The sequence below is a fragment of the Neopsephotus bourkii genome, unplaced genomic scaffold, assembly GCF_033783945.1.
Source record: "Neopsephotus bourkii isolate Nb327-2 ecotype Australia unplaced genomic scaffold, CSIRO-AGI_Nbou_v1 NB_1780, whole genome shotgun sequence".
In the NCBI taxonomy this organism is placed as follows: Eukaryota; Metazoa; Chordata; class Aves; order Psittaciformes; family Psittacidae; genus Neopsephotus; species Neopsephotus bourkii.
In genome coordinates, this window is record NW_026902254.1 from 9,201,360 (window position 1) to 9,216,480 (window position 15,121).

General features: G+C 35.7%; 1 protein-coding gene across 7 annotated transcripts in view; it reads left to right on the forward strand.

Annotated features, from left to right (window-relative positions):
- PCDH7 (protocadherin 7) overlaps positions 1 to 15,121 on the forward strand; it is a 340,281-nt gene that overhangs the window by 174,463 nt on the left and 150,697 nt on the right. For 2 of the 7 annotated variants that reach the window (XM_061379829.1, XM_061379831.1), the window contains one exon: positions 9,882 to 10,098. The exons of 1 other annotated variant lie outside the window; for it this stretch is intronic. In XM_061379829.1, coding sequence (XP_061235813.1) covers positions 9,882 to 10,098 — 217 coding nt within the window. The remainder of the gene's footprint in view (positions 1 to 9,881; positions 10,099 to 15,121) is intronic. 4 more of the 7 variants (XM_061379830.1, XM_061379832.1, XM_061379833.1 and 1 more) reach the window with 2 other exon arrangements.

Consider the following 15,121-nt stretch of genomic DNA (forward strand, 5'->3'; position numbering starts at 1 on the left):
AATGAACACAGCTGGGTGAATGAAAAGTATTTGGGGCTGCTCAGAAGTCACTGTGGTGATTCAGAAAGGCAAATCTGGATAACAGGCACGAGAGGATATCTGAGAAAAACACTGAACTTCAAAGTTTGAATGTTGCAGTAAAGATGCCCATAATGTAAAATGCATATTGAAATACTAATCCTCAATATAAAATCTTACCATGGAGCTTTGGGCTTAAGCAAATAGATAGTGGATTTGTATTTCTTATTTGCACAGAACAACAAAAAAAATACTCTTCTGGTTCATGACTGGCAGCTCACTACTGCAACTAAAATTAATAAAAATGTTACCAAAATAAATGGCTATAATGATGGAGAGTCTTTCTCCTGTGTGTAGAATTCTTACCTCATAGCTGAGCCAATCACAGCTCATCACAGGTGATGCCTGCTACAGACCTGGAACATCAGAATTATTTCTTTTTAATCAGCTCCTGTTTAAAGGTGCAATTGTTACTACTTTTTTGCTAAAGTAAAAGTTCATTATTCTTACCAGTGTGTTTCTCCTCTTTTGGCTTCCTGCTGTAATACTTGTCTCAGGATTTTCAGTCTCCTCATTGAAAAATAATGCCTGTTCAGTTTCATTTCCTGCAATTTTATATTAACCACAAGGATAGAAACTTAGAACAGAGGAGTTATGTGATTTGAATAAGGAAAAGAGTTGTGTGGGTGGAAACTATTCAGCAATTGTTCATTAATATTTTGTTTGTCTTCCAACAAGCTTCCAGCAATTAAGAATTAATAGAAAGAAAAGGATAATGACATGTTTTATCAAAATTCAAGTGCTAAAGAAGCTCTTTGAATTTATGTGATGAGTTGATGTATCTCTTCTGCCTATTTTTTCAGATATATCCTACACAGAGTCACTGTGTTAGACTTACGTGGAGATTGACATTGATTGACTTTCTGAAGCTAAAGGGAATTATATTATTATTTAGGTTTGACTCATCACCAGTGTTTTTTCTGCTTTGGCATTAACTGAAATACAGAAATTCCATTCAAACATAGGAATAATGCCATAGAATCATAGAATAGTTTAGGTTGGAAGGGACCTTTAAGATCACCTAGTTCCAAACACCCTGCCATTGCAGGGACACCTTCCACTAGATTAGGCTGCTCAAAGCCCCACACAGCCTGGTTTTGAACACTTCCAGGGATGGGGCAGCCATAACTTCTCAGGACAACCTGTTTCTGTGTCTCGCCAGCCTCACAGTAAAGCATTTCTTCCTAATATCTAATCTAAATCTACCCTCTTTCAGTTTAAAGCCATTCCCACTTGTCCTATCACTACATACTTTGTAAAAATTCCCTCTCCAGATTTCTTGTAGGCCCCCTTTATGTACTGGGTGGCTGCTGTAAGGTCTGCCCAGAGCCTTCTCTTCTCCAGGCTTTACAACTCCAATCCTTTCAGCTTGTCTTCATAGCAGAGGTCCTACATTCCTCTGATCATCTTTGTGGCCCTCCTCTGGACTTGCTCCAAGAGGGTCACAACCCTCTCATGTTTGGGGCCCCAGATCTGAATCCAGTACTCTAGATGGGGTCCCATGAGAGGAGTGAGGGAGAATTACCTCCCTCATCCTGCTGGTCATAGTTTTGGTTTTTATGCCACCCAGCATAAGGTTGGCTTTCTGGGCTGTAAGTGTACATTGCTGGTCCATGTTGAGCTTCTCATCAATCAATGCACAAAGTCCTTCTCCTGAGGGCTACTCTCAATCAATTTGCCACCTAGCCTGTAGCTGGGCTTGGGATTGCTCCACCCAGGTGCAGGATCTTGTGTTTGGCCTTGTTGAACTTCTTGTGGTTTGCACTGTGCCACCTCTGACCTACCACCGTCTGCTTGGATGGCATCCCTTCCCTCCAGCACGACAACTGCATCACACAGCTTGGTGGTGTTGGCAGATTTGCTGAGTGTGCACCTAATTTCACTGTCCATATCAATGACACAGATATTAAACAGTGTCAGTCCCAGTACTGACCCCTGGGCAGCATGACTCATCATTGGTCAGCACTTGGGCACTGAGCCACTGACCACACTCTTTGAGTACTATGCATGGCTAAACAGCATAACAGGTTGCTCAGAGAGGCTGTGGAGGCTCCATTCCAGAAGATATTGAAAACCTGACTGATTGCAGCCCTGGTTAAAGTATTCTAGGCAACCCTACTTCAAGCAGGAGGATCAGATTAAGTGATCTCCAGAACTGCCTCTTTGGCCAAGTTAAATTTTAGTGAATAAACTAAAATATCACATTGTTAAAATGGGAATTCACCTGATTTGAGAATTAAGGAAAAATTAATACTTTACATTCTGATTTTGGGTAATACCTATGATAATGCAGAATGAATTAGTAGAAATATTTAAAATAATATAACTTGTTCTAACTCAATATTCAGTTGTGGCTAATTTTTCATGCTTCTAAGCATATTAAGTTATTTCTTGGGTTGCATTTTACAGTTTTTTTCAAAGTACTTTCAAAAATCCCATTTTTTTTGAGAAGTAGGTATTGTTACAGCAGGAAGGCCTGATAGAATCTGTTTTTGTCTAAGCACCAAGTAATTGAGAAAATTGACAGGTCTTTGTTGTTACACTTTAGTGCATTCCCTTTGTATTTAGAATAAATTGTGAGGTAACTGGCTGAGAAAGGGTTGATGGTTGTAACCCTAGCTCTCAGTTAAACATAAAAAAGGTTCGCTTGTCCAACCCACTGCTGTGGTCCAAGTGCAGTAGGATTTGAATCAACAGTATTTACAAAGTTGATAGTAACTGCTATACAGAAACTATAAAAGAATATAATCCATGAAAAATATTAAGTATCAGGAAATACAATGCAAAACTAGAAATTTTTTGGAAAAGAAAGGAAAATGCCTCTCATAATGGGAAACAAGTGTCATGATTAAGCCTCATGCAGCTTTATGTATGTATTGATTTTTACCAAATTTATCCACAGTCTGGCTCTAAGGCCAAACTCAGAAATGTGATCTCCATGAATTGAAAGTGTAATATGATTTTATTTTATATCTTGGATAGGGAAGAGTTAATTAGTACAGGCTAATATAAACACTGTGCCCTAGAATAAGTTAGTGAGACTCAAAAAGTACAAACTGAAAGATACATGTCTTTGGCACTGCAGTTATTTTTTGTTGTGTTGGTGAGAGGAAAAGAAAGCGTCTGTACGGTTTATGAAATACAATTGAAACAAGGAAGACCTGGTGATTTGCATTTGGGCTATAATGAAGGATTATCTTTTGTCTGTGATCTGATCATCTGTATGACCAGATATAATCAGGAACAATTCCATATGCTGTTGTCAGAAAGTATTATCTGTTTTATTATCAGACCTATTGCATTCTTACTAAATGTGACTCTAGTAAAAACTGCTCCTACTAAGGGACGTGGAAAGTATTAGGGTTGCTGTTTTGCTGGGAAGGACAAATTGAAGAGCTAGTGGGTTTATTTAGGTAAAAGCAACTCTACCATGTTGACTCACAGTGCTGGCAGATGGAGCTGTGTTAATGTTGTGTAGTGAAAATCAATAAAATTAAACATAATCCTCTCCTTTCCCCTCATGGGTATGTGCCTTATTTTGTCAGGAAAATTTCTTATGTGCATTCTCACTTGGAAATTTCTCATGTGCATTCTTCTTTGAAATGTTACTAGTGTTATTATATCAATGGAAATACAAAATTAAGGATCTCTCTTTCTCCTTGTTAAAGTGCATTATTTTTGGCATTCCAATAAATGTATGATATAACCAGCATTTTACTAATAACTTTTTGGAAATTTTAATCCTGACATTCAGCCTCCTTCCTTCCTGCTTGTTTTATTAATATGCAGTTTTCCTTGAAAACTCAAATGCTTTACAGTTTAGGATCTAAATGAAGATTAGAGTACATGGAGATGGTTCCTGTTTATGGAGGGATTTTTTGCATTCATAGCAAATGATGCATAAATAACATTTATTATGTATCAACATTCTACTGTTTATAACTTTCTTGATAGGAATTCAATCTCATTTAACTTAAATGTTTTTGTTAGTAACAATAAAAGATTACTAAAGGACTGCTATGAATTACATTAACAGAAACATGCATATGCTTACAGGTTGGTTTTTTTCAGAGGTATTTTATAACATTCCCATATTTTTGTGTTTTCATCTTTACCTCTAAGATGTCATGTTTTTAGGGTGTTAGAAATAAATGTCATTATTAGCTTAGCCGCAGTTTTCAAAGTATATGAAAATTCATTATTACTTTTATAACTGATAGTTTTGTTATGAATGTTTCTACAGTTATCCAGATTATACTGCTAAAGTGTGTGGCGTTTTACATATCAGAAAGGATGACAGTACACCCCAATGAGGATATCCAATTTTTTCTGATTTTAAAATTTATTATATTAATCAAATACAGTGTTCTTTAACCTTGCAGGTAACAAACGTACATTATAATCACAGTCTATGTCTTTTTATCAGAAAAGCACAGGCGTTTATTCAGAAAGCACATGCTATTCCACAAGGTACAATACATTCAAAATTTGCAATACATTTTGCTTGAGAAGATCTAAGAAACAATGCAATATAGAGGTCAGAATTCTGAGGTTTTTACTGGAAGTAGAAGTGTAATAAATGCTGCAGAATAGCAATTAACATGCACATCATTTTTTTCAGAAAGCATTTTTGACAGCATTATATCATACCCACTGATAATCTGTGGAATAGGCTGAATTGGCTTAACTAAGCTGAATACTATGTGTGTTAGTTTTTTGTCAGAGAATTCCTACTCAGTGCAACACTTTAAAAAAAATGTTGAGATAGACATCCAGATATTTTTAAAAAATTATTATTAACAACTTAATAAAGTCATATCAAATTCATTTTGATTCAGAGGATAAATAATGATATTGTTAGAGATTTTCAGCCTTAGATATAAGCCAGCCCAACTTTGAGTGTGGCAGTGGTATTCTTTTCTATATGCCATCTAGGTAAGACATACATCCTTAAAAGAATATGGGAAGATGAACAGGATGGTTCTAAATCTTTGATAGTTCTGTCCAAAACTTTTAAATGATATTATTGCTAGTCTTGTAACTGCGGATGTGATAACCAGATATTCTCTGCTTGTGATCTAGTTGGCACTGGCTTCTGGAAACTCAGTGGGAAAGAGAACATAAAATTTCAAATAATTAACAATTTATTTTCATTCCCATTTTAAGTTGCATCACTTGTACTAACTGTAGATGATGCAGAGTGTTTATGGTGCAGCATGTCTTTGCCACAGAGTGACCCCAGGCAGATGATTATGTCTGGAAAAGTAGGTAGAATTGATTCATTACAACTGGGGAATAAAACCTTAAAAACCTTTAAGCAGGTGTGTTTTTTCAAGGTGAAACTTCAATAAGGGGTAGGTCTTCATATTTTCAGGGTAGGTTCCATTGATTGAGCTTAGCTCTGAGTTACAGGGTAGTACTTTTAGCACTTCACAGTCAATCTGTACCCAAAGGTCCTCAGCATCTTTTACAGAGTAGTTGCTAAGCTGTGGCTTGTGGTTCATATCATATCAGGTCAATAGGGACTTTTAAATGTAGATTTTAATGTTTCCTCTGGAAGGTCTGTTAACAGGTAAACATAGCAGCCTGTGTGAAATTATGGGACTTGCTTCTTTAATTTGCACGTATCCCCAACTCATCACAGCATCTCTATCAGCTAATTCCTTCTGTGAGAGATGATATTTAGGAATAAACTAGGGTCTAAGTAAATCCAAATTATGCATTTTGACAAAGTTTGTATCACTGGTCCAGAACTTAGTAGCAACTGACAGATAGTTACAGAGTACAGGATCTCATTGCATGAAGGTTTGGTGTATCAAAGAGTGTGTATCAGAGAGTTCACAACTTAAGTACTCATCTAAAAAAGGATTTATAAGGTTAATTTTTGTGAGAACAGTAAGACTAATTATGATGTGATAATCCTGAAATCTAGTCAAGATAAATCCTTAAGTGGAAGTTTAGAAGCTGATTTAATATACCCATTAGCTATTATCAGTATTCAGTGTTAGACAACTTAAGTGGAAATTCACTAAACTCTACAGTAATTGATGGTCTTGCACCTATTTATACCATGTAAAATTTGTTCCACTTTTTTCCTGGTATGTGTATGCTATGTATGTAATTAGTAGTACATCTTAAGTACACTTAGTATTATGCTTAAATATTAACATGAGGGAAAATGTATAAATTACTGTTGCTTGCCTGTGTGATTCCACAGTATTACATTTTACCATATCTTTTCAAATGTAAGCTGTATGACTTACAGTAGATCTTACTTTAAAGAAAAATATGGTTTCCCATTAAGAACTAGTGTATGAATATTCCTTACATACCTGGCTATTTTGTCTGAAAGCATATTTAGAATCCTAGAATCCTAGAATCCTAGAATAGTTAAGGTTGGAAAGGACCTTAAGATCATCAAGTTCCAACCCCCCTGCCGTGGGCAGGGACACCTCGCACTAAACCATATCATCCAAGGCCTCGTCCAACCTGGCCTTGAACACTGCCCTGGATGGAGCATTCGCAACCTCCCTGGGCAACCTATTCCAGTGCCTCACCACCCTAATAGGAAAGAATTTCCTCCTTATATCCAATCTAAACTTCCCCTGTTGAAGTTTTAACCTATTACCCCTTGTCCTATCACTACAGTCCCTAATGAAGAGTCCCTCCCCAGCATCCCTATAGGCCCCCTTCAGATACTGGAAGGCTGCTATGAGGTCTCCACGCAGCCTTCTCCAGGCTGAACAGCCCCAGCTTTCCTAGCCTATATTCATATGGGAGGTGCTCCTGTCCCCTGATCATCCTCGTGGCCCTCCTCTGCACTTGTTCCAACAGTTCCATGTCCTTTTCGTGTTGAGGACACCAGAACTGCACACAATACTCCACACAATATTTCTTTGTTTATTTTCACTAAATACTATTTAGCATAGTAGTATAGTATATATAATATTACATTTACCCACATATATATATATATATATACCCCCATATACCATTCTTACAGCCTGAACCCCTGCCTTCATAGAAAGTGGAACAACCAGAGCGTGTGCTCACTGGAGAGACTCCCAAGATAGGGAAGTCTATAAGCTTGTCATGTCTTGCAACACAGATCAGACAATTCACTTGCAGATTTGCAACTGCAAAATAGTGTCAGTGCCCTGGTACCAGACAGTAGGGTGGAAATTCTGCCTGAGGAAGTTCCAGCATAAGAAACCCTCTTTTAAGGGGACTGAGGTTTGCAGTGTGCCAGATTATCAGATGCAGGATGCCTTACTCCTGAGGCTTAGTCACTCATTGTATCATTATCTGCTGCTCCTTATCCACATGGACACCAGTGACACTGTGAGGATGTTGACTGTATCAAGAGGTACTACAAGGTGAAGGGCACATAGGAGTTCATAGTGTCTCTTCAGTCACAAAAATGAAAAGCTTGGGAAGGAGCAGGTATGTCTGTGGAACAGGGATTTTGGTTTTAGACAAATTGATTCCTTTTGGAGGATTGAGGACGTCTGCAGAGAGACAGGATTCGCTTGAAAAAGCTGGTAATGGCATCTTTGCTACGAGGCTGGTCATCCTGGTGAGAACCTCAAACTGGGAATGGCCAAGGAGGGAAATTACAACCCGCAGCTTAGTAAGGAGGTGGTAAGCAGGGGTGGACAACAAAAGGCGCAAATTGGCAAGTACAAGAGAGACCTCTAGAGTAATAAAAAAAAAAAGGGTCCACCTCAAAGATGTCATATGTACAGAAATATACACAACCTGCAAAACAAGCAGAAAGAACTATACCTCTGTTACTCTTCTTTGCATTTATTTAGTTATTTCTCTGAGGGAATTAGAGTATAAATTGCCAGTAACACAATACACAAGGTCTAATTGAAATATGAAAGCACAGTATGAATGATGCTGATGTTTTGCAGCACTGACTACTGCAAAAGGGCTTTATCCTTCCTGCATGATTCAGAACTGGTAGAAAAGCTTTTAGAATTCTTTTGGAGTTAGGCAATGGTATTCCTTTCAAATACTCCTGAAAGGGAAAGATCTTACTGGGGAAAACATAATCATAATGTATATTTTAGATATAGAGTCTTAATCCAGCAGTTCTAGTTCTCCTATGTTTTCTACTACTTCCACATTAGAGAAAGAAACAGCAACATTAAACTATTTTAATTTGATCTTCAAATCTGCATTATTTTTTCTCTCTATTCTTCTGTTTTGCTCCTCTGTTCTCCTTACATTAGATATGATATGAAGCTCTAAATTAAATTGGTATAAAAGCGCTTTGCAGGTGAAGAATAGAAAGAAACTCTAAAAGGTCAGAAACTCACCATGAGAATATTATGTTTTTTTCCCTTAGAATCTTCTTATATTTCTAGCAACACTCACATTTATAAACTTTTGATCTACTTGTGCCAGGAAGACTTAACATTGTATTTGTAGTCCAAACTGTTTACCATCAGCAGTAAATATATCCTCCAAACTTTGTATTCTCAAAAAAGAAAAAGTAAAAATTCTAACTGAAACTCCACCCACCCCTCTACTTGTTGACTACCTAATGTGGACTTCTGTTCTTCAGGGCTTGTGTAAGCACTTGTCGTTGCTTTTTCCCCCTTCTGGCCTGCATACACGCTTCCACAATAGAGTGACCAGAGGTGGGGTGATGTATGCCTTTGTCTCATTGTAACATAGCGCTTGAAATACATCTGAATTTAAAGGTGGGCAGCACTCTCATTTTAAACATAGGAAAGTCTACATAGTGTCTTATAAAATGGAACTATCGGTGTTTGTTGTAGAAGGTGCTTTCTAGAAAACCAGATATTTCTCTGTGGTTTTATAGCCTTGCAAACAGCAATTTATTTCAAATCTATCATTAAATTATTTGAAATATATCATTACTGCTTGAGTGTAATGATATATCATCATAGGTGAATCCTCTAGCTCCTTACTGAAAATACTGCCTGCCCTCAGCGTTCTCTGAAATGTGAAGGATCTACTCACCCACTTCCTGGAATATTCACTGGTGCCAGGGTTCAGCATGTAGGCTTCCAGAGCTATAGTAGTATCTGTCATTTTGAATGAATACAAATCTCTAATAATCTATGTTTGTGCAGTCCCAGTGGAAGCATGTGGTGTCAGCTGTGCTCGCAGTACTTTAAAGGCTTTATTAAGTCAGCTGGCAACACACCCTGTCTCCAGGCACTGAATTTTATGGCAAAGGAGCTAAAAGACTGAACCCTTTCCCCCTCTCCCCTTTCTTTTTTTCGTCTTTCTCATGTCAACCAGCTTTCAAAACCACAGGAAGTGGTTTTATAAAAAGCTTTTGGGTGTGCTGTCATGATGTTAATACCCACAATATAGTTTACAGGTGAGCATTTATACCCACCCACACATTAGTACACACACACACACACACACACACACACACACACACACACTGTCAAGTACCTTTATGCAGTCTGATACAAACTCCATTCAAATTATTATTATTAGGTAAAAGAGAAACTGTATTTATAAATCATTTATAAAAGAATTTATAAACAATTATAAACCAACATTCTTAGCTCATGCAGCCATTTGAATGGAGGCTGTGAAAAACTGTGTGAAGGTTCTGGGCCATGTATCACAGTAAAAATCCACAGATACTCTGTCCAGTGGCTTTCTAAGGACTGTACTTGCTTTTTGCTTTAATTTAGACAAATTGTTTAATTGGTAAATGTTAAAATATTAATTTGCTTAAGTCATGTTTTGAGAATCAGTTGTTCAAAGACTGAACTTTTCAGTGACATTCAGAATCTTTTCTCTTGCAGCCATTTCGTAGAGTGACGTTTTCTGTTGTGAGTCAGCCTCAGGACCCACATCAGGGGTCATTGCAGAGTTGCTATGACAGCGGTCTGGAGGAGTCAGAAACACCAAGCAGTAAGAGTTCATCAGGGCCAAGACTGGGTGCCCTTCCACTCCCAGAGGACAACTACGAAAGGACTACGCCGGATGGCAGTGTTGGTGAGGCAGAGCATATGGAAAATGGTAGGGGCAAACACAACATTCACACACATAATCTCACTAGCAAGTGATACTAAGTAGACTTTTGAAAGGTCAGTCCAAATAAATAATAAATAAATTAAATAGTTAAAATTGTAATTATTTTATTTTAAAGTTTGTTAAAATGCAGATACACAAAATAATGGAGCATAACACTACTAATAAAACCAGCACTTTCTTTTCTTTACATGATTTAAAAACTACACTGCAGAAGCACTTAAAACAGTGAAAAAATACAAATAGAGGGCTGGGGAGATGGTCACTGAATTAAGTTCTATATTTTTCATTTTAGATCAAACATCATAAAGGACATGTATTCCATTTTACTTTCAATTTTGGTTCAAAAACTACTTAGGAAACTTCCCAGAATGTAATATGGATAGCATCAGCAAAAGAAAGTAAAATTTAAAAATCCCACTCTAGAGAATCCCCTTTTCCCAAAAAATGTTATATAGACTGTTTCCAAAAAAAACAGTGAGTGTCAAGTCATTGTTTAGAAAATAACATTATATGTTTTCTTCACACTTTGTTTTGTACAGTACTTTAAGAACATCTCATTTAAATTCAGAATCTATTTATGTAGGAGAAAATGCTGAATCCTTATTTATTCAATAGTAATTATGCAGCTATTAAAAGAAAAAGTAATTTAAATCTCAAGTTTTCCTTTTCATCTAAAACTATTTAGAATTTTTAAAAATCTTTTCAATTTGAAATGTATTTCATAAACATGAATGTTTTACTGTTCTCTATTTATTGCCCTTAATCTAAAATTTTATAAAGTCAGACACTGACTTAATTGTCTTTTCATTTGCCCATAAACATTAACAGAAATTATTGTATGTCAAAGCCTACAGACTTTTGATAACCAAAAAAAATATGGCTTTGCTAATTCAATTGGAATTGGTGGGTATATGCAAGAAGAGCAGCTTATTTTCTGTAATAGAATCAATGAATTAGTTTGGCTAAGTGCGTGTTTTAGTTTTTCGGAGATTACAGCACTGGAGAATTGTTCTTGGGCTTTTGTCTTTCCTCAGATAGGCATGTCAACCCAATAAAAGTACGTTATTCTCCATGGTAAGATATCTAATATGTATGACTGAAGAGTGGCTACAACAGTCTATGTATGATTATAACGTATATCCGAACAACAGATGACTAACTGACCAAAAAAGGAAGATGGTATTATCCATCTCAAAAGAAGGTATATTAGGCTATGTATGTGTGTAAGTTTGTGTGTCTATATTTTCTCTTTGGTTGTTTATATGAACATATCTCTACATTTAATTTTTCTGAGTATGAGGGTAAGGAAGAAAGTCATACTGGTATTACTAGAAAAATGTCAGAAAAAAAATTTCTAGACTTTGTGACTAAATTGGGGTGATTATTTTACTGTCTGTTTTGTGGTTCAGATAATGAAACTAAACAATTTGTTAATTCCCCTAGACATATAGCAGTGTAGTAGATTACTAGACTTTAAATTCCAAGTTCAGAAAGTATGCTAACATGGAGTATGCCTGAACCATACAGGCAAAGCTGTAAAGCCACAACTGAATATAATTTTTAATATATTTGGTAGCCAATGAAAATCATCACACTTACTGAAGTGTAATTGAAAATGAAGAATGCTTGAACTGTGTAAAAAATAAACCAGATTTTGTGGTGATGCAAAAACTGGTATTGCATTCTAAAGGTTAAAGTATTTTAGATGTTGTTTTGTGGTGTTTTTTTTTTAATATATGGTACTTCATATTTGGTAGGATGAATTTGTGGGGTTCAGTTTTTAAAAAATAGTATCACTTATATAGGATAGAAACATTGAGCTAGATAGATATGTTATTCCATTAATAAATGAATGAAAACAAATTTACCATAAAGAAATAATTTCACAGCGGGACTTGCATATAGTAGTCAGGAATTCCTCCTCCTTTATAAAACCATGAATGGAGACCTTTGAAAGGTGGGTGACAGTGTAATGAAAATTATACTCTACAGACTCCTGGATTTTGCTTTCACATTTTAAAAACAAAATTTCATCAGTGTCATGTCATCTGCCTCCAAACATTTTTGTTAACATTAGTCTATAAATAATGACTCAACAGGATGAAATATACATTTGCTATTTCATATATGTATTATCTGGTATTTGAGTGGGAGGTTTCTGTGATCTGATTCTGAAGTTCACTTGTATTTTAACTATTCTAAGCATAATTGTATTTTCAAATTCTGATAATGTAATCTTCAATATTAATGGAACATTCTGACAGAAATAGAATGGGAATTGAAGCCTGTCAAGTGTTAATTTGTCACATTTAATTGGAATCTAGTTAATCTGCAGTGTTTAACTTGATTAGGTTTTGATCAGGGTTTATACTAGGTTTTTTATGCAGACTTTCCATGGAAACGGCACTTTGGAAGCTATCTTAGCTATTAATTGTTATTACTTCAAATATTTACCATTTAATTTCAGTTGGTGTGAAACAATGCATTTATAACTAATTGTTTTGGATTTCCTCTTATTTTAAATCTGGAAATTATAGTTTTCAGCAGAATACACTAAACCCTCTGATACATTTGATACTTTTTGCAAGATAAGATGACAAAGGAAAACTAATTTTTTATAGTTAAGACAAATGGAGGAAGGCTGAGTTCACAGTCAGACTAGATAAGAAATTCAGCTTTCTCTTTGTAAGAGCATCTTTCTATTTTCTCAGGCAATGGTAATAAAATGCTGGAAAGAAAAAAGAAAGGGTAAGGGGGGTGGTTTTCTTAGAATATACTGTACATTATCTACCAGCCTACATGATTGTCAGATATAGATTGAAGTTTTATTCTGATGATTAGCTGTGGTGTCAGATGCAGTAGAAAAAAGAAAAAAAGGGAAGAAAAAAAAAGAAATGCTAGCAGATTGACTGTAAAAATTTAGTATGCAAAGATCTTGTTAATTAGTGAAATCTGCAGAACCAGAAGTAAATTCTGAGTTAATTTATCCCCTGCCCTTGGAGCTTTCCTTACAAGGAAATTTTGCTCATAGGCGCAGACTTCTCTAATTTTGCTGGTAGAATGTCACTGTCTGAACCTAAATTGCACAAAAAATTTCTAGAGAGCATTTTCATTACATACATATTTGTATATTAAGGGTAAAGCCATTACCACAGTAAAGGAGTTTCCTGGTCTTTAGTCGTAGCCTTCTGGTTTTGATAATGCCTTATGCCACATCGTGTTTCTTGCAGCCTTCTTAGAAATGTTTCATTATGCTCCTTTTTTTTTTTTTTTCCTTCCACATATCTGTATATTTACTATTTATTTATGCATGTGATGACCTAATCAGTTTTTTGAGTTTTTTTTTTTTTTTTTCGGGAGGGTGGTTTTTTTGTTTGTTTGCATATTTGTTTTTTTTAATTTAGCTAAAATGCCTATGACAGTGAAACTGCAGCACTCTAAATTTTGGCTCACATGTTCTTCTCTGGAGACTTTTATCTACACAGTCATAATTAGAGTCTTTGCCACACCCAAGATACTTGCATTAAAACTAGGCTCAGGTATTTCTACATGAACATATGTTTGGTCTGCATCACACCATTTTAAGTTAGCCCATGTTTCAGTATAAAATATGTAAGGATGGAGAACAGCAGTCACTTCTGTGAAAAAAGGAAAATAAGGAAATGGTTTATAGCTTTCATTTTTACAGAGGGAAATGGAGTAAAGAAAGATTAAGTGCCATGTCTGAAGTCACAGAGGAAGTAAGGGGCAAAACCTGAAAAGGAGCTAAGAATTTTTGTGGTTCAGTTACTTGAGTCCCACAAAGAAATCAGTAGATAAATTACACTCTGGCTGACACATGAAGAACTAAAAGGCAAGGGAAGTACATTATCTCTATTCATAGTCTGATAATATGCTATGTTCTCAGTGACAATTTCAGATTTAGACTGTAAGTGTCAAAAGTTCCACTGTCAGTCTAGAGAAGGTTTTCATGCTATGTGAGATAACTTGAAAATGTGAAAGGAATTCTGATAATTAATAAATGCAATTAATTTTATCCATTTTAGTTGTAATTTATCCAATTTAGTTGTAAAGTAGAATTTTAATCTGTTCTCTGCTTCAAAGTGTTAAAGTGAAAAAAAGAATCCATTAGTTTACGGAATCCATGTTTACAGAATCCATTTCTCTTTAGCTTTTTGCAATGCCAATAACACAGGTTAATGTTCTTGAAGACTTAAAAGTCCTTGTTGTAAGCATTGTAAAGCAGTCATTCTTTGACTTATTTCATAGAATTACTGTACTTTTTCCATTCCCATTATTTTCAGATATTTTGTCCGCTTGAATTGAGGTCCCAAAATTGCATGTGAATAATTATTTCTTTTTAAACTGTGTCCTGAAAATGTTGATGGAAGGAGTCCACCTGAGAGGTTGAGTCAGTAAAGGTTTTCAATGTAGTAATTACATGCTAATAGTTCTTTTTTTGGTTTATTTCATCTTTCAGTGCCGCTATATCTACTTTTTCTTAAAGGTTACCCTGCATGTATGAACCCAAAATACCAGGAAGTGCTGCACAAATTATTGTATAATACTTATACATAAGAATTGTTTCTGATAAATCCTAACCTATAATTAGGCACACAATGAACTCTGGATTCTGTAAACCTAGCATCATATAGTTGTAATGTTTTGGAACACACGTGTGTGTATTCAGTGACAGATTACGTCTTGAACCAGTTTGTTTTGAGAATGGAGTATTCCAGCAAGATCTGTAAAAAGACATTTTATAAGAGGAAAAAAACCCAAGTCCTAAGACATTGTGCAGGGATCCCTGTTATACTAGTTAGTGTAGTCTTATGTAAGGCAATGAACCTGGTTGGGAAGAACATTGGCAGTTTTCCTCCTTGATTTTTTTTCCTTTTTAACCTTTTACTATGTCCCTTTAGATGACCTTACCCCATATGTCTGAGAGTTTCTTCAACAGAGGAATATGTGGTTTGCTGACTTATATGCACTGTAGTACTTTAAATTT